Genomic DNA, 22,321 nt, shown 5'->3' on the forward strand with positions numbered 1-22,321 from the left:
ATTCATAAACAACTTCCTCGTTCCTGAACGAATCAGCCGTTTGAACATAATGTTTGAATGAATGACTCAAAGAGGGGGATGATTGGTTTCAAGTTTAAAAGTGTCATTCTTTCCAACATTTCTTATTTGTATATTTAAAAAAAAAAAAAAAAAAAGAAAAAAAAAGCAATTTAAAATAAAATATGAAGCATATTTTAAGGGGAAAAAATGCCCTTTAAAAAAAAAAATAATGCACTCGGGGTAAATATCACACATATGCAGATTTAAATATGTCAAATAATAGGAATATTGCTTCAGAATAAATTATTTTATAACAACACAATTTTTATTTCATTTTTTTCCAGACAAGCACCTTTTTTACTCGGATTTACTTGTCCGGAGTATGAGCACATGACGAGCTCAATGTCGAGCCCTGTTTGCATTTGCTCTTGAATGAGAGAGATGAGCCCAAAAATTAGGCTTATGCCATATATCGGCTTTGCATTATTTATTTGTGCAATGTTTTGCCGTTAATTGTGTAGGAGAGTGTGAGAGTTTAGCTCGTGTCTCGCCCTCTGCCAGTGAAATTAAACCGTTCACTTTCTTTCTTTCTTTCTTCCGTTGACTTTTAATCCTACCATTGACACTTCTGCTTCCCTGTGTGAGCCGGTAACTGAAGTGTTGCGGTGCGGTTGTGTGCCGTCAGCAAACGCTGCCCTGCGGATGACACCCGATCGCCCTCAGTGCATTCTCTCTCTCTCTCTCTGCGTCGACCACTTGCTTCCTGTTTCCTGTCTGTCTCATTTCTGAATGTGTGTGGTGAGTGTATAACTGCACATGTGACTCTTCCTTCTCTTTACTGACCCTCTGTGTGTGTCCTGTAGATGTACACCAACCGCGTGGCTATAGGTGACGACTTCATCGCACTTCAGCCTCTGTCCAGAGCCAAGAATCAGCTGGGCAAGATTAGGTAGAGTAGGAGAGACACTCTCACACTGCATGCGGCAGGAAAAACTAACAAGCATTCGACGAGGAGCGTGAGATAAACAAGTCACCCTGCATGCGTAACCCGCCACCCTGCGAGTGCATGAGTCCGTAGGCCCGATGTAACGCTGGCGTACGCTTCCTCGTGCAGCACGGGCTTCAGCTCACTGCTCTTTATACACCAGCATATGAGAAAAAGAAATGTTTTCCTGGACTGCATGCTCCCAAAACGATTGTATTGTTACTCTCTACCAACGAGCAGAGAAATGAGCTCCAGTCCAGCTACAGCAAGACATCATGTAAAACAATGCTTATGAAAATCTGAATTTGACGGCTTTTAAACATTACAACTTCTATGTTATTGGGCTTCTTTTAAATTTCCCTCTTTGTTTCAAAACCTAGTGTCTTTTTGTGTACTTCCAGGCGAACCTTCTAAGGCAGCATCATACACTCCTAAACCGAGATGTGGCTTTTTGGGTTCCTTTCAGTGAACAGATCTAAGAAGAACTTGGTGTGAAGAACATGTTAATAATAATAATAATAAGAAGTTTTCCATTCCAGGACCCTCCAAGAAAAGTGTAATCTCTCTCTCAAGATCCCCCTAGTGAAAAGTTAATATACCAAAATGTATTTGAAATACATTTATTTAATGTGAAGTATACTACAAATACATTTACATATTTATATATACAGTACAGGCCAAAAGTTTGGACACATTACTATTTTTAATGTTTTTGAAAGAAGTTTCTTCTGCTCATCAAGCCTGCATTTATTTGATCAAAAATATAGGGAAAAAAATTTAATATTGTGATATATTATTACAATTTAAAATAATTGGTTTTCAATTTATTATACTTTAAATTATCGTTTATTTCTGTGATGCAAAGCTGAATTTTCAGGATCATTACTCCAGTCTATCACATGATCCTTTAGAAATCATTCTAATATGATGATTCATTATCAAAGTTGGAAACAGTTCTGCTGCTTAATATTTTTTCATAACCTGTGATACTTTTTTAGGATACTTTGATGAATAAAAATAAAATAAAAGAAGCAAATGTTTTAAAAATAGAAATCTTTTGTAACAACAATATACACTACTGGTCAGTCATTTTTTTTCTTTCTTTTTTTGAAATAAATCAATACTTTTATTCAGCAAGGATGTGTTAAATTGATAAAAAGTGATAGTAAAGAAGATTTATATTATTAGACTTTTTTTTTTTTTTTTGAATAAATGCAGTTCTTTTTAACCTTTTATTCATCAAATATATTAATCAGCAGAACTGTGTCCAACACTCATAATAAATCTGAATATTAGAATGATTTCTAAAGGATCATGTGATAGACTGGAGTAATGATCCTGAAAATTCAGCTTTGCATCACAGAAATAAATGATAATTTAAAGTAGAATAAATTGAAAACCAATTATTTTAAATTGTAATAATATATCACAATATTACATTTTTTTTCTGTATTTTTGATCAAATAAATGCAGCCTTGATGAGCAGAAGAAACTTCTTTCAAAAACATTGTTTCCAAACTTTTGGCCTGTACTGTATATGTATAGACCTTCTGTAGCCCCGCCCCTTTTCAGCGCTGCGCTCGTTGTCTTCTGACTTCCGGTCTGTATTTTCACAGCGTTTTGCGTGTTTATTAATGAACGGCTCGTTATAAAATCTTCCCGGTCGACTTACATTTGTTAAGACATCTGCTTTAAACATTACAATCCTCATGATAACTTTCGTTAACTTTACATTAAGAAAATCCACTTCAAAAGCTGATTACTCCTGGACAGCGATGCCATAGAGATATACAGAGCGACCGCAGAAACGGAAGTTCAAACACAATATTCTAAAGATGGCGGCGCCCTCGTTTCTCTGGCGCATAAGGTCTATACTACAAATACATTTACATATTTATGTATTTAATATAAATACCCTGCAGTTGTGCTATTAGTATACTAAACTGGGTATACTGTTAAATTGGAACGACTCATTTTGTGCTTAATGCACTTTAGTTATCCGGAAACAGTGCTGAGTATATTTGATTGTGCTAAAGTGGAACTATTGCAAGTATACTTTAGATATAACACTTTAAATGTCTTGCATTTAAGGACTGATATTATTACAATGATCACACAGTCCTTTATTAATAGTGATGATATAACACATTTTAGGCTTAATATTAAGAAAATGTGCATTGTTCAATAAAGTAGTTCTCCAAAAAAACTTAAATTATAATATTTATATCAGTAAGTCTGATAAATATTTATATCAAGCCGATATGTCAGTAAATATATTAATTGATTAGTAGTATGCTTAGTATGAAATAAATGTATTTTAAATACATTTTGGTATAGTTTTTTTTTTTTTTTCTCTCTAGGGCGACCACAATATTTGAGATTAGAAAACAATTGGCATTACTATAAACTTAATCTTAATCAGAATTCCCCCCAGTTTCTTGTTAAACTCAGTGTTCGGTGCAGAAACGTGAATGCTTCTTACAGACAGTTTCCTTGCGTGTTGGTCGGTAGCCAAATGCACACGAACGAGTGAAAACAACACACTATACATCTCCGAAAGACAACAGCGGTGAAACAGCCTTTCGTAAAATTTGAATTCTCCGGTGTAATACAATATACAGAATGCAGCGCAGTGATTGGAGTGAATATCATTACTAATGCGGACCGAGCCACTTAGACGCGAGCCGTAGACGCGAATACGCCTCATTCGCGCGTCAAGTTCGCGCGAATGGCGCGAATTGAGCGTCTGGCGCGTTACGCGCGAATGTTTTATGTAGTGCTATTTGTGCATTCTCGTGTTTGACGCGAATTCGCGTCTGCCGCCCGAGTTGAAAAATCTGAACTTCTGCGTCAATTCGCGCTGCGTTAACCAATCAGGAGCCTGCTTGCTGCTGTCACGTGGTGAAGTGACAGTTTATAATGTTATTTTATGTTTGGCCTCAATAAATTATTTTGTAATATGACTAAAATGCACAACAAAGCAAATCTTTCACATAAAAACTCGATTTCAATATATGAGAGATACTCATTTTGTATTGAATGCTATTTATTCCATATCTATTCTAGATTATATGAAACATTATTATTCTAGTGTAAAGACAACAAACACAATTTAGTGTATAAAAACAAAAATCACAGGACAGGTTTCACTTTTGGAGGCTGGCTCCATTTATTATCAAAACAAAAATAAATGACAGATTAGGTGGGTGCGGGCGAGGGTGAACCTCGCGCCGGGCTGTAGAGCGCGGGCTCGACAGGCATAGACCACTCGAGGCCGAGGCCTTATACGGCCTACGCTGTCCTCGTCAGCGTCCTCACCGTTAGGTCCACCAAACCTAGCTCCTGGAGCAAATTGGGAAACTCCTGAAACCCTCCAGAGGGTCTGGTGGACCCGAGTACAGCGACGATGTCCCCTACGCAGCTGTTTCTGCTCTCCAGAGCATATACGAGCGGTGACTCTCTCGATTAATGCTAATGCTCGATAAACATCTAAAAAAGATGGCCGTCAACGGGTTTCGAAACTTTCGCCTCTGACGCGCGTAAATTTCGCTTCAAACTTTTGTTTTTACGCGCGTCAATCTCGCTCTTGACACGCGAATGTACACATGTGGTCAAGCGTCAAACTAGACGCGGTAGACGCGAATTTGACGCGCCATTCGCGTCCGGTGTGAACGCAGCATAAAGAACCCCTTTCCTCTAAAGAGCCTTTTGTGGAACGGAAGAGTTCCAAACGTTCCAAATGAATCCAGATTCCAATAAAGAACCTTTATGAGTGTAACTGAATGTAAAGCTTATAAGAAACTGATCTGGAACCTAGTCCAGAATATATTCTCACGTGGAGTGCAGAGGCGAGTGTCAGGTTAGCATGTTGCTACGACAATAGCCCCTTTCACACAGCAATCCCGGTAAATTACCATAAAATTACCAGAACGACTTTAGCTGTAAATTCAAAAATGTAAAAAACCTGCAACAGCGTTCTGGCTTTTTACCGGTAACAGCCCATCACACATCAGCTCCAACATACCGGTTAACCTTGTGATGATGTCATTAACCGGAAGTGACCTCTAAAGTTGTCAAATCTCTTCATCCGCCCGGACGAGGAGAAGCGCTTTAGTTTCGGTCTCACTCCAATGTGAAGACATTTGTCGTCTGCGTCATCATTTTATGAGTGGCCCAGAGCCGTTGCTCTTTCAAAGGCTTCTGATTGGCCAAAATTACTTATTACATCAGCGCGTTGTTCTCTGACCTCGTACGTGCAGAATACCGGTAATCTGCACTCACACAGCGCATGTACCGGTGATTTACTGGTAATGGGACAACTTCCCTCACTTGTAAATTGCCGAAACCAATTTACAGGTATATTTGAAAAGGTCCTGTTCACAAATGATCTGTTACTGGTTGTGGCCACATTACCGAGATCAGTCAGTTCAGTGGGAATCTGCGCGGTGAAGAATATTGCATTATGGACAATAAATGTCACTTTGTGTATTTAAGTGCAAGTTTGGTGAACTTTGACTCATAAATTTGCTTCAAACCGACCAATAGCAAGACTCTTGGTTTGGCAATGTGATGTATGTGGGTGGAAATTCATAATTAAGGAACAAAGCTAAACTGATGTCTACTGAACCATTTTTGTACAAACCTGAACTTTAAAATGATAAAAAAAAATCCATAAAAATAGTGTGTTGGGAAGCAGTTCTTCAGGGTTGGTTTGTTTGCTAGGCTGCGGGAATAGCTTTAGATGTTTATCTTGACATCATTGTTCCCAAATCATTCAGCGTATTCAAACACTTCTCTGTTTGCTCTCTCCGTAAAGATGATGATGCTGCCTTAGAGAGTGCCCTTGAAATGCAGGTCACTAGGTTTCTCGACTTCAGAGGGAGTGTTCCCTTGCAGTGGACGTGGGGGCGGTTTCATGCTCGTTCACCTTTCTTCTGTTTTCATCCGTTCGGGAGACTTACCGCGTTGTTTTGTCCTTCCAGATGGAAGCGGATAAGGTTTCAGTCAGCTCAGAATATGACTCTGCTGAAATCGGGAGCAGAGGCGAGGACAATCGGCCACTGATCGCTGCTTTTCCTCCGCCTCTGGGTCAGCCCCACCCTTCCCCTAGGTAGAGCTACACCCACCCGTCTGAGTGTGTGTGCGTGTGTGTGTGTGTGCGGGGTCATGGCACACTCGTTCTCCCCGTGATGTAACCAGGAGCGAGGGCTTAGCGCTGGCATGAGTCTTAGACCTTTGTCTGTTACATTACCATCCGTTCGATGGACTAATCTAATCTCAAGTGCCTCATGTGTGCATGTCTTCATAATCATCTTCATTCCTTCAACTCCATCATTGTGACATTGGTTTGAGTTAGCAATCACTTTATAAGTCATTGATTTGAATGAGCTGCTGTTTTAAAATGAATGACAGCTATGTGTGATCCACTAATGCTTTCCTTATTGTTATAATAATAGCATGTTTTTGTCATACTACGGTCATGTATTACAGGTGAAACTCGAACAATTTGAATATCGTGCAAAAGTTCATTTCAGTAATTCAAAACTAATACATTGAAAATTGCATGCAAAGTGAGAGATTTCAAGCCTTTATTTGTTATAATTTTGATGATTATGGCTTACAGCTTATTTTTTTAATAAGCTGTAAGCCATAATCATAAAAATTATAACAAATGAAATATCACTTACGAACATTTTCAAAATTTCTGAGATTTTGAATTTGGGGTTTTCATAAGCTGTTAAGCCATAATCATCAAAATTATAACAAATAAAGGCTTGAAATATCTCACTTTGCATGTAATGAGTCTATATAATATATTAGTTTCACCTTTGAAGTTGAATTACTGAAATAAATGAACTTTTGCACGATATTTGAGTTCGAGTTTCATCTTTACACTGCAGCCAAATATGGTTGTCGCTTAATGTCGTTACAGTTTTTTTAGTAATTAACTCCTGAAAAATTGTGTTAGCGACAATTGACCTTTTAATTAAATGCATATTCTGATGTTTAGCAAAACTAGCTGTTAATGCGGCGTAGGGCTGCGTCTGACGATTATTTCGATAATCGTTTAATCCAGCAATTATTTCTACGATTAATCGGAAGAAAATCTGACCCAAAAATTTTTACATTTTGTTTAGTGTTGTCGAAACACTTGGGTCGTGCTCTTTCCCCCACGGCGGCTCATTCGGTGTCCTCCACTATCTTCCAGATGTGCTTTGTCCATAGAAACGCATCACTCACTCATTTAAAGTCCAGTGACTACAAATGTTTAATAATCAAATTGTTGATTTGTTTTCATTATTGATTTTATCGTGTATTTTATTTTAAGTGTCACTTTTTTTTTGGACACCAAAACAAATTATTTTTTTGGTTTACAGTTCAGACTCCTGTATTCAGTACACACACACACACACACACACACACACACACACACACACACACACACATTGTCACTGCAAACCCTAGTTTCACATTTGATTTGACTGTTTGAAAGCAGTTTTCCCAGTTCTGGTGTGTATCGCTCAGGTTGACAGCAAGAACTCCAGCATTTGCTACTGTAAGTTGCAGTTTCAGCCACAGTTGATCATATGACTCTCTTACCTCTACAGATATTCAACGGGTAAATGTGAATTTTTTTTAATGGCTAGCACATTTATTTGTAGCTGAGATGAAATGACAGCAGTGTAATTTTTCATCTGGAGGTTATTCATCATCAAACCCTCCAGCGATTACTGGACAGGTTCTGCTTTTGATATGAGCTGCACGTATAACTGACTCGTTATTTACAATCACACTGCGTTTAATCTTCCAGCTACTTCCTGCTTATATGGATTTTTTTTAGCAGAACTACCATGTCGTAACAGCTAAATCTTTAACCCAGCAAGCTCAGGTTGACAAGAAACCTGAATCAAGGAAACATGGCTATTATAGTGTTGGAGATTACTTGTCTGTCATTTATAGCTCATGTTATTTGTGAGCTAGTAGGGCAGTCATTAACACAACCTTTCCTCTAGAACGAAGTGTGCATGTACCCAAACTCCTCGTTTTATGCATTAGTCAACAAACACGTTTGTCTCAGGACTGCTAATTCTGCAAGGCATGCTGAAGAGGGTCAAGAGGGATTTAATGTTAATATTGGTGGTTTGCATAATGCCGAGTCAGGTTAACTGAGCGAGATCGGAGAATTGACCTCCTCAGTCCTGGCTGCACACACTCTTTTTCCTCTTTGAGTGGTTTTTGAGTGCATCTGATTTGAATTAATTCTTGTTGGATTGCTCAGGCTGTAATTTAACAAGTACGTCTTCAGTAATTGAGTATTGAATAAAGGAGTTAAGTGGAACTGTAATTTCTGTCCAGGCAGAGGCCAAGGATGTCTGTGTTTCTGAGGAGACGGCATCATTTATCACTTCTATTTTTTTTTAAGGTTATTCATTGTCTCATTTCAGATCTCTCGTGTATATGTAAAACCATGCACTGCATTTATGGTTTGAGCTCAGTGTTTCAAGCTATGCCTCCCATTATTGGGATGTCCCGTATTCGAGGCTCGGTTCAGGTGTTATTATTTAAACATGTATCTTATTTTAACACTTTCTTCAAATAGTGTACAAATTGGTGCATCATTACTTTGTTCATTTAAAGCAATAATGGCACAAATGCCGAATATTACATTACACACCACATAAAGACCTTAGTGACCAGTTCTCTGACAACATCTATTGAACTGACATTTAATTCATTGTAGGGAAAAAATATTTATCAACTCCAACTGTAATTTTTCTCAAATAAAGTTATTGTGTGAAAACTGATCAAACTAATATTTACTGAAAGGTTCATTTAAGTTTATCACTACAAACTACAAATCAAAATGTGGCTTCATGTAGTTATAAATAAAAATAATGAAACTAATCCACAACAGATTTCATTATCTGTAAGTAAGGTGTGTATGTTGTGCTTCTCGCTATCACTTTAAACCCAAAGTTTGCTTCAGTTTTAGCATAGACTGTAAAAAAGATGGTTGATGTGTCTCCACTTCTTTCCACTATAGGAAAATGAAGCGAGAATATCCTGGGAATGGCCGTTGAACTCTTGTCCTGATTCAGCCATTTGAAGTCTGCGCAGTAGTGATGAGGTGGCGCCGCGGTTATCAAGTTAAAAATTAACTAATACCAAAATTATTAGAAAAAAACGACCACTTGAACATACATCAGCGTGATGAGAACTAACTAAATTGACAGAAACCATTTTTGGGGGTGTTATAGCAAAAACAATAACTAACAAAACAGCATCAGGCATAAGAAACATTCAAAGTCAATTTGTATTAAAGAGAAGAAGTTTTATTCTCTTGAAGAGGTTTGTTCACAAAAAATACCACGACAGCTACCTCGTGATAGGAACAAGACCTGTCACACAGAAAACAGACAGTCTTTTTATACCTATAGTCTCTTCTCCTGTAATTTCCTGCTCCCCCAGTAAACCAGGTCTAACTGGAAAAAGAAATACAGTGGTCTTTCTAGACCCCCCCGCCCCAGAGTTTTACTGTTCTCCCACCTGCGAGGCCGAAACCAGATAACCCCTCTGTCTTTTGTAAAACATTGGCCCTTCTGACCCCTCCCGTGTTTTACTGTGTGTTCTTTTGTTCCCGTCACGAGCATACATAGGCCTACATACATCCATACATCCCAGGAGGGAAAAAACACATGATTGAATTGAAAGAAAACCCACTCAATGTTTAAGAAAATGAATAGGAAAAAAGTAAAACTATAAATTTTTCCATAACAGGGGAAACATGTATTTGAAGTGTTTTAAGATGTTTTAGTTTGGCTCGGGTCGCATTAATTACATGTAGAGGGCGGAGTTTAAGACCTGTACTGCAGCCAGACACCAGGGGGCCATCAAAATATTTTGGCTTCACTTTTCAGGTTGTGTTTTTTCCACTTTTCCACACTTGCTTTTTACAGGGGCTAGATTTCGTGTGAAATTTCGTCATTACAGTATGCGCATATTGTACATGCTCAACTCGATTTTACAAACCACCCATACTATGTACGCTCAGCTTACGTATGCGCCTTTTTTTTTTTTAATTAGTTGGTTTACAAGGTGGCAACACTAGGCTGTTTCTTGTATCACTGTGGAAGAATAAATTAAAAACAACCTACTAGAACAGCACCAACAATAGACGTCCACGTTGACTAGCGCTTTTGTGAGGTGGTTAAAAGAAAGGCAAGGCAAGGCAAGGCAAGGCAAGGCAAGTTTATTTATATAGCACATTTCATACACAATGGCAATTCAAAGTGCTTTACATAGAAGAAATTAAAATAATGAAAAGAAATAAGAATAATTAAAACAGTTTAGAAAAATAAAATAAAATACAGTACTTTTAAAAAATAAAAAAGAATATTTATTATAGATCTTTCTTTCAAAGGATTCCCTTAAGACTTAAATCTTTCAACCTTCTTTTAACCTTCAATCTTCTTACGACTTCCATCTATCAACTCTAGAAACTCGCTACTCTAGATTAAAAAGAGTTCAACGTACATTTTAATCGCTCATATTCTCTGGACAAAAACAGGACAGATGTTGGACAAAGATAAAGCGTTCTAATGCGCATGTGTCAAGCGCCTATCTATGCAACTTTAAAATGTGATGTGTTCTCCAGTGTGCATGTGCTAAGTGTTCAAAACTGAAGTATACTTTGGGCTTTTCAGTACTTAAATCCACATTTCTATGGGCAAAGCTGTTTAATGCGTACAAGACACCGCAAGCAATTACAAAATAAAGAGCGAGACCCTTTTTAAACACCTTAAAGGGATCGCTCACCCAATAATTTACAATTCTGTCATTAATTACTCGCCCTCATGTCGTTCCAAACCTGTAAGACCTTCGTTCATCTTCGGAACACAAATTAAGATGTTTCTGAATTAGCCATAGACAGTGACGTCATTGCAACTTTCAAGGCCCAGAAAGGTAGGAAAGACCGTTAAAATACTCCATGTGACGACAGTGGTTCAACCTTAATGTTGTGAAGCAATGGGAATACTTTTTGTGCGCAAAAATAAATAAACAAATAATGACTTTATTCTACAATCTCTTCTCTTCCTTGTCATTTTCTACGCTGTTGACGTAGTGTAAACAGTGCAGCGCTTCTGGGTTCTATGTCAGAACGCCGGCTCACTATTGGCCGCCTATTGGTCAGCAAATTGAAATTGTTGAATAAAGTCGTTATGAGGGGTTTTGCATACAAAAAGTTTTCTCATCACTTTATAACGTTAAGGTTGAACCTCTGTCGTCACATGGACTATTTTAACAATGTCTTTACTACCTTTCTGGACCTTGAAAGTTGCAATGATGTTGTTGCCTATGTGGGATTCAGCAAGCTCTCGGATTTCATAAAAATTTCTTAATTTGTGTTCTGAAGATGAATGACATGAGAGTGAGTGAGTAATGACAGAATTTTCATTTTTGGATGAACTATCATCCTTTAAGCCCAATTTGTGCCCTTTTTGTTGAAAGTGCTGTTGTAAAATGTAAGACAGATTCTACATTTTGATGTGTAAAGAGTCTCCAATATGACAAAATTAAAGGGTAATTCTCGCCAAAATGCAACCTAGGGTCTTTTTGTAAATCTACACGTGGCGAACTTTCCGTTTAAAAGCATAATTACACAACATGAAACTGCTAGAAGTCTCACCAGGGGCTCTACACATGAACTCCAGCATTGTGAACATTGTGTGTACACAGTTTACTAAAAAGAAAGACTTTGATCAACTCACTGTTGCTGTTGTTGTTTCCGTCCGCCGCCATTCTGACAGTCAAAAATAGTCAATCTTCGAATGCGAATGAACTGACTCCGAATTTTAGTATTGCTTCTTATATGAGCATACAAGGTCAATATTGATTTTCACTAACGACAAAACAACAAATTAACCGTGAATTTATATGGAACTAAGCTTTAGGAGCTTCCCATCTTTGCTCTCCTCCCTGTTACGGTGCATTCGGAGATCGACTATTTTTGACTGTCAAAATAGGCGGACAGAAACAACAACATTTACAGTGAGTTGTTCAAAATCTTTCTTTTTAGTAAACTCTTTGAACACACAATGTTGTCAATGCTGGAGTTCATGTGTAGAGCCCCTGGTGATACTTCCAGCAAAGTTTCATGTTGTGTCGAGCCTTCTTAGTGTTTTAAAAATAGCGATTTTGATGATATCATAGTCGAGCCCCTAGCGATCCCATTCACAAGGCAATCTGACCGAAAACGAAAATACGGTCAAACTTAAAAGTGGCGTTTCCATTCTAATTATGCTTTTACACGAAAGTTCACCTCGGGTAGATTAACAAAAAGACCCCAGGTCTTTTGGCGAGAGTTACCCTTTAAGACATCTAATCATTGCCCATTATGAACATCAATGAGCAAATGATCCATACAGAAATGTTTGTTAGAAGCTGTTTTGCTGTTCTGGCTCACCTCTGTTTTTCCTCTTGCAGTTTATTGAGGAGTACCAGGGCATCGGATGCGTGGACTCCATGTGCTGTTTCTCGGAGGGGCAGAACGCCTGCTCACGGCTGGGCCGGCTGGTGGAGCGCATGACGGGCCGGTGCGACCCCGCACGAGCCTCCAGGTGCGACCTCTCTCTCTCTCGCCTCTGCTGTAAACACATCTCCTACAAGCTGGAGCACGACGAGCCCGCGGCCCGGGACCAGTGAGGCCTCGGAGCACTCAAAAGCATTCCCTCATGATTACAGTGTAGAGCTTAAGACGGGTGCTTTCATTTGCCTTTTTTAATGTTACAAAGATTAGCTAGAAGTCTCCGGGGTACGTACGTATACAAAGGAGACGCGAATCTGCCAACTCAGTGTCTTCGTCGTTCATCGTCTTCACCTTCTTCTTTCAAGGTGCGTCCTTCTTTCCTGGTGTTCGTGTCTTCTCTGTGTTGCAGATCAATGTTCTCTGCTGAAGATCCACCTTAAATATCGTGCCTCCGTACGAGTCCCATAATCGCCGAAGTCGTCTCGTCTCGTTTATTAGCAAGGCAAACGTTTATCGCGCCAGTTTATGCAAGTATATGCTTGTCGAATGTTGGACTATGTGACTTGATCCATGTCATTTCGTGTTCTGAGACGTTGCATCCCTGTTGAAGTGTTTTAATCCACGTCTTAGTCTTTGCCTTGCGTGTGTCCCTCTCGGCGGAGGGGTTTGTGATGATGGCATGCGACTGTAATGCACTCCTACGCCTCAGCTCTTTTGACCGTCTGTATCCGCACTTTGAGAAGCTACTCCGCAGTGGTGAGATGAGGACACGGAGACCCGGTCTCGCTAAACACAAGACTCCGGCTCCAGTTTAACGGCTTGAACACTGCCATTGAAGCGCAGGGTGCTAGGAGTCTCTGCTCTGACTGGCCAACGGGAGCCACTGGCTCATTTATTGCTAAGAAACAAGGGACCACATCGTGAGCGATTGAGTGAGACACTGGTAACTGTAGTCTTTCGAGAGGATTGCTTTTGTTCATCTGTTTTTATGTGTTAACTCAAAGCCTTACGGAAGTCAAATCGGTCTGTGTAACTGCATGAGGGCAGCGTTTCATATTCAAGTATGTTTAGTAATCGACGAAGGCCAGAGTATGTGTCCTTCCGAGACGTTCGTTGACCCTATTATTCCCCTCTCCGTCTTATGCCGTCTCAAATGAAGCATCTAAACTATTATAAGTTGTTGCATTTATCACTGTGCTGCTTTTTCTTCCAGTGGTTCTCAACTGGTGGGCCCAAAAAATGGCCTAATGTTGCCGTTTTAAATTTGTTAAAAGGAAGGACAAACGTTTCCCATATCGTTGGAGCTGATGGCTTTGTGAGCCGCGCTTCATGTAGCACTAAACGCGCTTCAGACAATCTGAGTTTGAGTCTTTTGCCGATCTCGTCTCCCACAATTCTCTGTGCAGTCGTGTCACGTGTTGATTTATGTCTCTACATTCAGTCACTCTACGTTAGTTTGGTACAAAATCATTCGTTAATTGGTAGCATGGAGCCAACATGCCCTAAACAAACTTGCTTGAGTGTACTTTTGTATGACTTTGGTATGTCTACAGCAGAACCAGTTGAGAACCACTGCTTCAGACAATGAAAGAGATTGTTTACTATGGTATGAAGCCGGTAAGCCACATGTACCCTGAATATGCATACATTTACTGATTATAAATGCGAAAACACGCTCTAATTTTGTAACTTTTTACCTCTTCAAGATCTTAAAACGGTTGTCTTCATCTGCAAACATGTGAAGATGGTACATATAATTTGCCCTCTTCTATACCTTCTTACACGTGATCCAAAGATAATCGCATTACTGTAGCTATCGGTGTATTCTTGATCTTATATAGCATGGATCTGTGATGTTTTGATGAAGACAATGCCCTCTGGTGTTCACGAGTAGCAGGTCTGGCGTTTGAGGAACATGGCTTTGCAACGGCTCCGATCCTCAAGGGCTGCTTAATTCCACTCTATTTACAGATATTATATACATTTTATAGTAAACCTATATATACACATATTTTTCTACAAGTACTAGATTTATGTTATGAATTGGTTTCTACTTATATACTGTAAATTATCTTAGTTTTATGTATAGGTACCACACCCGACATGCCTAGGAAAAGGTTAATATACTTTCAAGGGAATGTAATCTATGTGAATGTCAAGGTTGTGGAAGGATGTTGTGTTTTTATATTTGTTTATTGTCCATTAACCCATGTCCATTAACCCATGCCCATTAACCCATGCCCATTAACCCATGTTGCACTAACGTTTCCTCATCCATTTCTCCATTGGCTGTGACTCTTGTTGGTTTCTTGCTGATCTTCGTGCACTAAGAGTTAACTGGTTAAATAGAGACTTAGAAATAATACTCTTGTAACCCAATAACTCATTCACACAATGGCAAGACCGTAAACTTAATCATGGATGCAAGTGCAGAGCTGAAGTTAGCCATTCCTCAGAGATTGTCAGATTGAAATGCATTTTAAACCATCGTTTGAAATTATATCTTAGACGTAATACAAGAAATTTGGTCATTTTAGCCTAACAGGATGGATTTTTGTTATTTTAAAGTGAGATAAATCAGTTAAATAATAAGTTAAATCAAGTCATACCAAACATTAAGGACCGTTAAAGGGTTAGTTCACCCAAAAAATGAAATTCTGTCATTAATTGCTCGCCCTCATGTCGTTCAGAACACAAATGAAGATCTTTTTATTTTAACTGGAGAGATTTCTGTCCCTCCATTGAAAGTCTGTTCACCCAAAACATTGGCGCTCGACTGAACTCGATCGATGCCCGAGAACAAACCTCATTGGTTCTTGCAGAAACTCGAACTTGCTTCCGTTGACCATATTGTGTGTGTTTTATATATATATATGTATGGATCAGTGTTACTTTTACGATGTCTACTTTTTGAAGTTGTTGGTGTAATAGACCGAAAGAAATCTCAGGTTTTATTAAAGATATTTTCATTTGTGTTACGAAGATGAACGACATGGGAGTAAAGGATGACAGAATTTTCATTTTTGATTGAACTCTTTAAGGATTTTAAATGTATACAGTACAGGCCAAAAGTTTGGACACATTACTATTTTTAATGTTTTTGAAATAAGTTTCTTCTGCTCATCAAGCCTGCATTTATTTGATAAAAAATACAGGGAAAAAGAAGTAATATTGTGATATATTATTACAATTTAAAATAATTGGTTTTCAATTGATTATACTTTAAATGATAATTTATTTCTGTGATGCAAAGCTGAATTTTCAGGATCATTACTCCAGTCTATCACATAATCCTTTAGAAATCATTCTAATATTCTGATTTATTATGAGTGTTGGACACAGTTAATATATATTTGATGAATAAAAGGTTAAAAAGAACTGCATTTATTCAAAATAAAATAATATTTTCTAATAATATAAATCTTCTTTATTATCAATTTAACACATCCTTGCTGAATAAAAGTATTGATTTAATTCAAAAAAAGAAAGAAAAAAATTACTGACCCCAAATGACTGACCAGTAGTGTATATTGTTGTTACAAAAGATTTCTGTTTTAAAACATTTGCTTCTTTTATTTTTTTACTTTTTATTCGTCAAAGTATCCTAAAAAGTATCACAGGTTATGAAAAAATATTAAGCAGCAGAACTGTTTCCAACTTTGATAATGAATCAGAATATTAGAATGATTTCTAAAGGATCATGTGATAGACTGGAGGAATGATCCTGAAAATTCAGCTTTGCATCACAGAAATAAATGATAATTTAAAGTAGAATAAATTGAAAACCAATTATTTTAAATTGTAATAATATATCACAATATTACATTTTTTTCTTTATTTTTGATCAAATAAATGCAGGCTTGATGAGCAGAAGAAACTTCTTTCAAAAACAATAAAAATAGTAAAGTGTCCAAACTTTTGGCCTGTACTGTACTATATATATATATATTAAGTGAAATATATCCCTATATTAATATTCATTTAAAACTTTTTTTTTTTTTTTGTTGTTTTTTTGTAGTGATTGATGCAGATCTCGATATTTAGATAAAAAGGTGGTCGATATAATGTAGATATATATTCATTATACAATTGAATCATTTGCATTGTAATATATACTTAAGGGTAACTCTTATTTTAAGGTGGCGTAGTTACATGTTACTACATGTACTTACTATAGTAATCAAATATTATAATAGTAAATTAAGCGTAATTACAAGTAACCCTAACCGTAACTCTATAGTAAGTACATGTAGTTAATTAATATTACTAATACAATGTAACTACGTCACCTTACAATAGTGTAACGTACTTAAGTTCTAAATGAAATAAGACTTTAAAACATTGTAATCTATGATAGAAAGCTATAGATTATCCACACCAGACTGTCCACACTGTCCCCCTCACTGTTCGCCATTTCCTTAATACTTCCAGATCTTGGAGCGACACGGAGACCTTCTTCTCCAATGACCGGAGCATCCTGACGCTCTCGCCCATGGAGGTCTCTCATTGTTAATGCAGTCTGGAGCCTGAAGATGCCTAACACCCCCCCCCCCCCCCCCCCCCCATTGAGCCCTTGTCCAATCACCAGCCAGACTTTCACTGATGTCTCACTTTAAGAGCTCTGTTAATCAGAGCGTCACGTCATATGTGATCAGCAACAAGGGATATACGTGGGAAAAAAACCAAAGGATGTGTCTGACTTGAACGTCTCTGCTCGTAAAACCACGAAACCTGTACGAAAAGGGCCGCCATCTTTCCTGAGGAAAACGAAGGGGTCTGTTTGAAGCCATAGTTCCCTCTTTTAATTGCCTGATTTTCAAGGTATTAAAACGTGAGCGCAGTTGCTCACAAACCCGTAGCCTCCCACCCTAAGATGCCTACCTGTACGTAATCTGTACAGATGATATCACGATGCATGAATGTTTGCGGAGTTCTCGATGGAAACCTCGCATATATCGTCCTTGAACTCGGGCACCTTCACCTCCGTCGGTCATGTGCCTGCATATCATTTCTCCTTTCCTCTTGTCTCGCACATGCTAAATGTTCATTTCTAACTATTGCCATCAGTTTAATTTATCATTGTTGCCGTGTTCATTGTTTTTCTGCTTGTGTTGCTAACCACTTGTCAAAAGCTTATTTGATCATTTTCTTGTTTTGTGTGTATGCGTGTGTGTATTTAGTCACGTAAGAGGGCGTAGTCTGGGTTAATGTAAGGCCGGAGCATTGAGACAACCGTTTTAAACTTGCTTAGATCAACTATATTGAAGTTTATGATATCCGACTGCATGCTACACTTTGGTCAGTCTGTCTCAATATCCCTGTAACAGAGGCCTAAAAGTGAACTCGACATAAACGCTCCCGTTTTGCGGAGTCTAGTCTTGGGGTTTCTCTTTATTTTTGCTGCGAAGGCCAGAAATCTGGTGCCGTGACCCGGGCGGCAGCTGGAGAATCAGGTTTTATGATGGAGAACGGTTACATTATGAATTGTGGATTACTCTATTTTGGTACTACTTCTTCTCTCTAGATTTTATTTGTATATCATTTCTCATGTCAAATGTTGATCATAACTGTTTCAATTCTTGCGTTAAAATCAAACGGCTAAGTTGTTTTGCTATATAATGTGTTTTATATAGCAACGCAAGTAAATGCCACTTGTTACTCAGAGACATTAGCAATAAGACTCGATCTAGACTGGAAATACCTGATCTAGCTGTGATGTCAATCATCCATGTTGCGTTTTCATCTTTATTTTGTGTAAACATATGTTCTTCTAATTGTACTCTCCTCACAGTGAATATGTTTATTGCTGATGTTATGAAAGTTCTATTTACGGAATAAATACATTTATAAAAATCTAGTGTTTCATTGTTATTAATCCACATTTCAGTTTTTGCACAAGTTCACGATGCAGAAGATATCTTACGATCAATCGGATTTGCGAAAAGTGATTTTTATTTTATAAGATGATGAAGAAGAAATTCAGAGCACTTAATTGGCCAGACTACACTAAACATGTAATCAAAACAGATTATCACTCCAAAAAAAAAGGTTTTGCCTCGTTAAATTTAATTAATTAAAATAAGCAAAAGTAACACAATTGTTTAATATTTTGTCACAACTTAATTTAATTGTGTTTAGTCAACCTAATATTTAAAACTGAAGTTGACTTAATTTGTGTGAACTACATGAATCATTTTTTTGATGACAACTAACTGGGCAGTGGATCTGTAGTTCCCAGCATGCTTTGCAAGGGACTGCATTAGGAGAGTAAATTTAGGGATTAAAGTGTTATTTTATGTAAATGGAAAGATGTTGTTAATTAATGTTAGTGTTTAATATGCAGTATTAATAGGCAGGGCAAAAATTAAATGTAGTCAACCTGACAAAACTTTATCTTAATGAATTTAAGTTCATACAACAAGATTACAACAAATCATTTCAAACAAATTAGATTTTGTTGGAAAAATGTAATTAATTTTCGTGGAAAAGTAGTTTAATCAAGTTCGTTCAACAGGGTTTTTTTTTGTGAGTTTTACAAGAAAATACTATTTCAGTCTTCCTACTTAATTTCTTCAATGTGTTTCTTGCCGTATCTTTGTAATTATGAGTGCAAATTGTTTCGAAGTAAATCCTACACCATTTTTTTCAGTGTAATTGTGAACTCTATTAACCGTGTCAATGGGGAACGAGACTCGAGAGACGTCCCTGTGCTAATCCCAGTGTTTTCAGTAGCGCTCTGTTTGAAACTACCCTTCAAACAGCATAAAGCGATCATCGTTTTCTCCATTTACATCAGTGGTTTGGTTTTGTTGAAATGCAAATACTTGCAAATGTGTTTAATGGGAGAGATGTCTCGCCAGTCCACAGTCATGCTGTGGTGAACCCGGAAAATCAGCCAAGCGCTTCAGACGGTGGACATCCAGGAAAATGGGCCCAACAAACCCATCTTTATCTACCAAATGATGACATCATGGTACAAAAGTTACGGCACATACTCAGAGAGACCATTCTGAAAAAGAAACATTTTCTCGCCTTCCCAACTGCAAAACTATAAGAAAGTTGAATCTGAAATCTCAAAAGACGGAACTAATTTGTAGTGCTTTCTTAAAATCTTCAATCTAATTTCTGATCAATTTGGTGGTTTAAACCATCTTAACGTTCTTAATATGATATTACTTTGCGGAGACAGTATGACAATATGTGACCCTGGATCACGTCACCAGTCTCGAGTCGCACGGGTATATCTGTGGCAATAGCCAACAATACATTATACGGGTCAAAATGATCGATTTTACTTTTATGCCAAAAATCATGAGGATATTAAGTAAAGATCATGTTTCATGAAGATATTTTGTTAATTTCCTACCATAAATATATAAAACATGTATGTTTGTGAGTGAATGCTGCACAATCGCCAACACAAATGAACAACTTTAAAGGAGATTTTCTCAATGTTTCGATTTTTTTGCCCCCTCAGATTCCAGATGTTCAAATAGTTGTATCTCGTCCAAATATTGTCCTATCATAATTCATTTAGGCTTATTTATTCCGTTTTCATATGATGTATAAATCAGGCTCATGTGACTGATTTTGTGGTCCAGGGTCACATATAGCGACACACTACTGTGTCATAAAATTGCATAAAATGTATATGAGGGCTGCATATTGCCAACTGCCTTATGTATCACATTGGATATTATAAGTCAGAATTCAGTATATGGTGAAGCATCATTTGAAAACCAAAAAGAAATAGTATGTTTTTTTCAATGACCTAAAATCCAGATCTTGCATACAACAGGAACCATGGTTGTCTGAAATCAAATGCATCCCTATATAGTTGGAGAATGAGTAGAACCTAAAAGAGTATTATGTCAAAATACATATTGGAAAAACAGGAGAGTGCCTGTTCAGATGCCAGGCAAATCAGATTAGTATTATTTGTTCCTCCAATTCTCTCTGACTGTCTGCACTATTGATCGCAAATGATCAAATCAGATTTGTGTGTCCAGACATATCTGAACTGTCTGCGTGTGTTGCTTTGGTGATGACGTAGGCGTACCCACGTATGTGATGAGGAGGCTTTCAAAACCAATGCATCATCTCTCTCACACAGTGCACAAGGAAAGCGTAGACTGCTGTGTATTGTGATGTCTGGGCTGTAGTCACGGCGGACATCTTTTGACATTGTACTTGAATGTTGTTTAAATTCTTCCGGAATTTCGCGAGACGCAAAAGACCATTTGAAATCCGATTTGAGCATCCAGACTGAGATCTGTACAAATCCTGTTGGAATCGCATTTCAAAACCGCTCCATCTCCAAATGTGAAGAAAATAATCAGATTTCATGTGTTTTGTTTTTTTTGCTGTCCAGAGTTGAAAAAATCTGATATTTTCCCAACCATCTGAATAGTCTTAATCCTTCAGGAGAGATTCTGAAGCGTGTTCACGATGGACACTTTACTATCCCATAAGGCCTCGGGAGAGGATTTATGAAGCGCAAAGAAGAGAGTCAAATGACAAAGGTAGTTACTCCGAGTTTCAGAATGAGTTTGGGTCGGGACAGGATTCCCAGAGCACCACAGGTGAGTCACGTCACACTTCAACAACTAAAACACGATCCAGAGACGCTCATGATGATCCTTGAACTGAGACACTGAAATCTCTCAGGCAAACCTGCTTTACGTTTATATTGCCGTCCAAAAACATAATTTACCTCCATACTGACGTCCCATCGATTGAATGTAACAACTAATGCCACAAATGATGACATTTCATTGTGAGATTCACCCATCCTCACTCCAGGCCTTGCCATTGAAAGTCTATTTCAGGATTGTTCTGCTGAAATCCTTCAGGATGATCAGTGGAATCTCATTAGTGCTCATATATAATGCAGGCGAACTGTTTCTATTTCAAGAGAATGATCTTTAAGTGTTGACATGTTGAAGAATGATTGTGTGAAGTGTGTATTAATAACCGCACTGATCATGCATGCAATGTACATTTACCCTCTGAAACTTGTATTTAAAAAAACTGATTGAAGCAATTTTTACAGGATACCAACGACTTCAGTGCATTAATCATGATTAATTGGCACAAGCTTGACCCCTGACCTAAACACAACCTTTCATTTGAATAAAATGTAAAAGCAATTTAAAGAGGGTTTTATTTTATTTAAGGTGTTGTCGAGGGGAGGGATGACTGAATTATGTAAATGTCATGGGTGATTCCCAGCATGTGTTTTTGTGTTAAAAAATGGCAAACACAGCAGTGGAATGAAAAAATAAAACGCAATATATATATATATATATATATATATATATATATATATATATATATATATATATATATATACAGTATATATAAAAAAAAATTACTTTTAACTTTGTAAGGGTGGTTTCTATAAGTGAATATATAACTAAAGCATTAAGTATTGCAAAAAGAAGCAATGAAGCTTTTTAACACAAATATACTGACACCTGATTTATTCCTGGAAGCTTTTCTGGATGGTTTATTTTCCTGCCATCCGGTGGTCCTGTGGATGAAGCGAGTGTCCTGTGTCTCTATGTTCCAGTGTCCCTTTATTCCTGTGTCCAAGTGTTCCCGTGTCCCCGTGTCCAAGTGTTCCCGTGTCCCTGTGTTCCTGTATCCCAGTGTCCCTGTGTTCCCGTTTCCCAGTGTTCCCATATCCCAGTGTCCCTGTTTCCCGTGTCCAAGTGTTCCAGTGTTCCCGTATCCCAGTGTTCCTGTATCCCAGTGTCCCTGTGTTCCCGTATCCCAGTGTTCCAGTGTTCCCGTATCCCAAAGTCCCT

The 22,321-nt window shown here is 37.8% G+C and overlaps 1 protein-coding gene and 1 long non-coding RNA gene across 7 annotated transcripts in view; one reads left to right on the forward strand and one right to left on the reverse strand.

Moving 5' to 3' along the window:
- The window catches only part of atp11b (ATPase phospholipid transporting 11B), a 58,924-nt gene extending 40,559 nt beyond the window's left edge, over positions 1 to 18,365 (forward strand). The window contains exons 29-31 of one of the 6 annotated variants that reach the window (XM_082138086.1): positions 5,968 to 6,095; positions 12,470 to 12,603; positions 16,944 to 18,365. In XM_082138086.1, coding sequence (XP_081994212.1) covers positions 5,968 to 6,095; positions 12,470 to 12,572 — 231 coding nt within the window. In that variant the 3' untranslated portion in view covers positions 12,573 to 12,603; positions 16,944 to 18,365. Of the gene's footprint in view, positions 1 to 863; positions 950 to 5,967; positions 6,096 to 12,469 lie in introns of all 6 variants that reach the window. The other 5 variants (XM_082138090.1, XM_082138089.1, XM_082138085.1 and 2 more) reach the window with 5 other exon arrangements.
- Positions 143 to 857, reverse strand: LOC309475384. Its single transcript, XR_014197630.1, has 2 exons — positions 353 to 857; positions 143 to 212 (listed from the first exon to the last, which is right to left on the reverse strand). It is a non-coding gene; the product is annotated as an uncharacterized lncRNA (long non-coding RNA).
- Positions 18,366 to 22,321: the final 3,956 nt, after the last annotated feature.

The sequence above is a fragment of the Leuciscus leuciscus genome, assembly GCF_965113295.1.
Source record: "Leuciscus leuciscus genome assembly, chromosome: 15".
Classification (NCBI taxonomy): domain Eukaryota; kingdom Metazoa; phylum Chordata; class Actinopteri; order Cypriniformes; family Leuciscidae; genus Leuciscus; species Leuciscus leuciscus.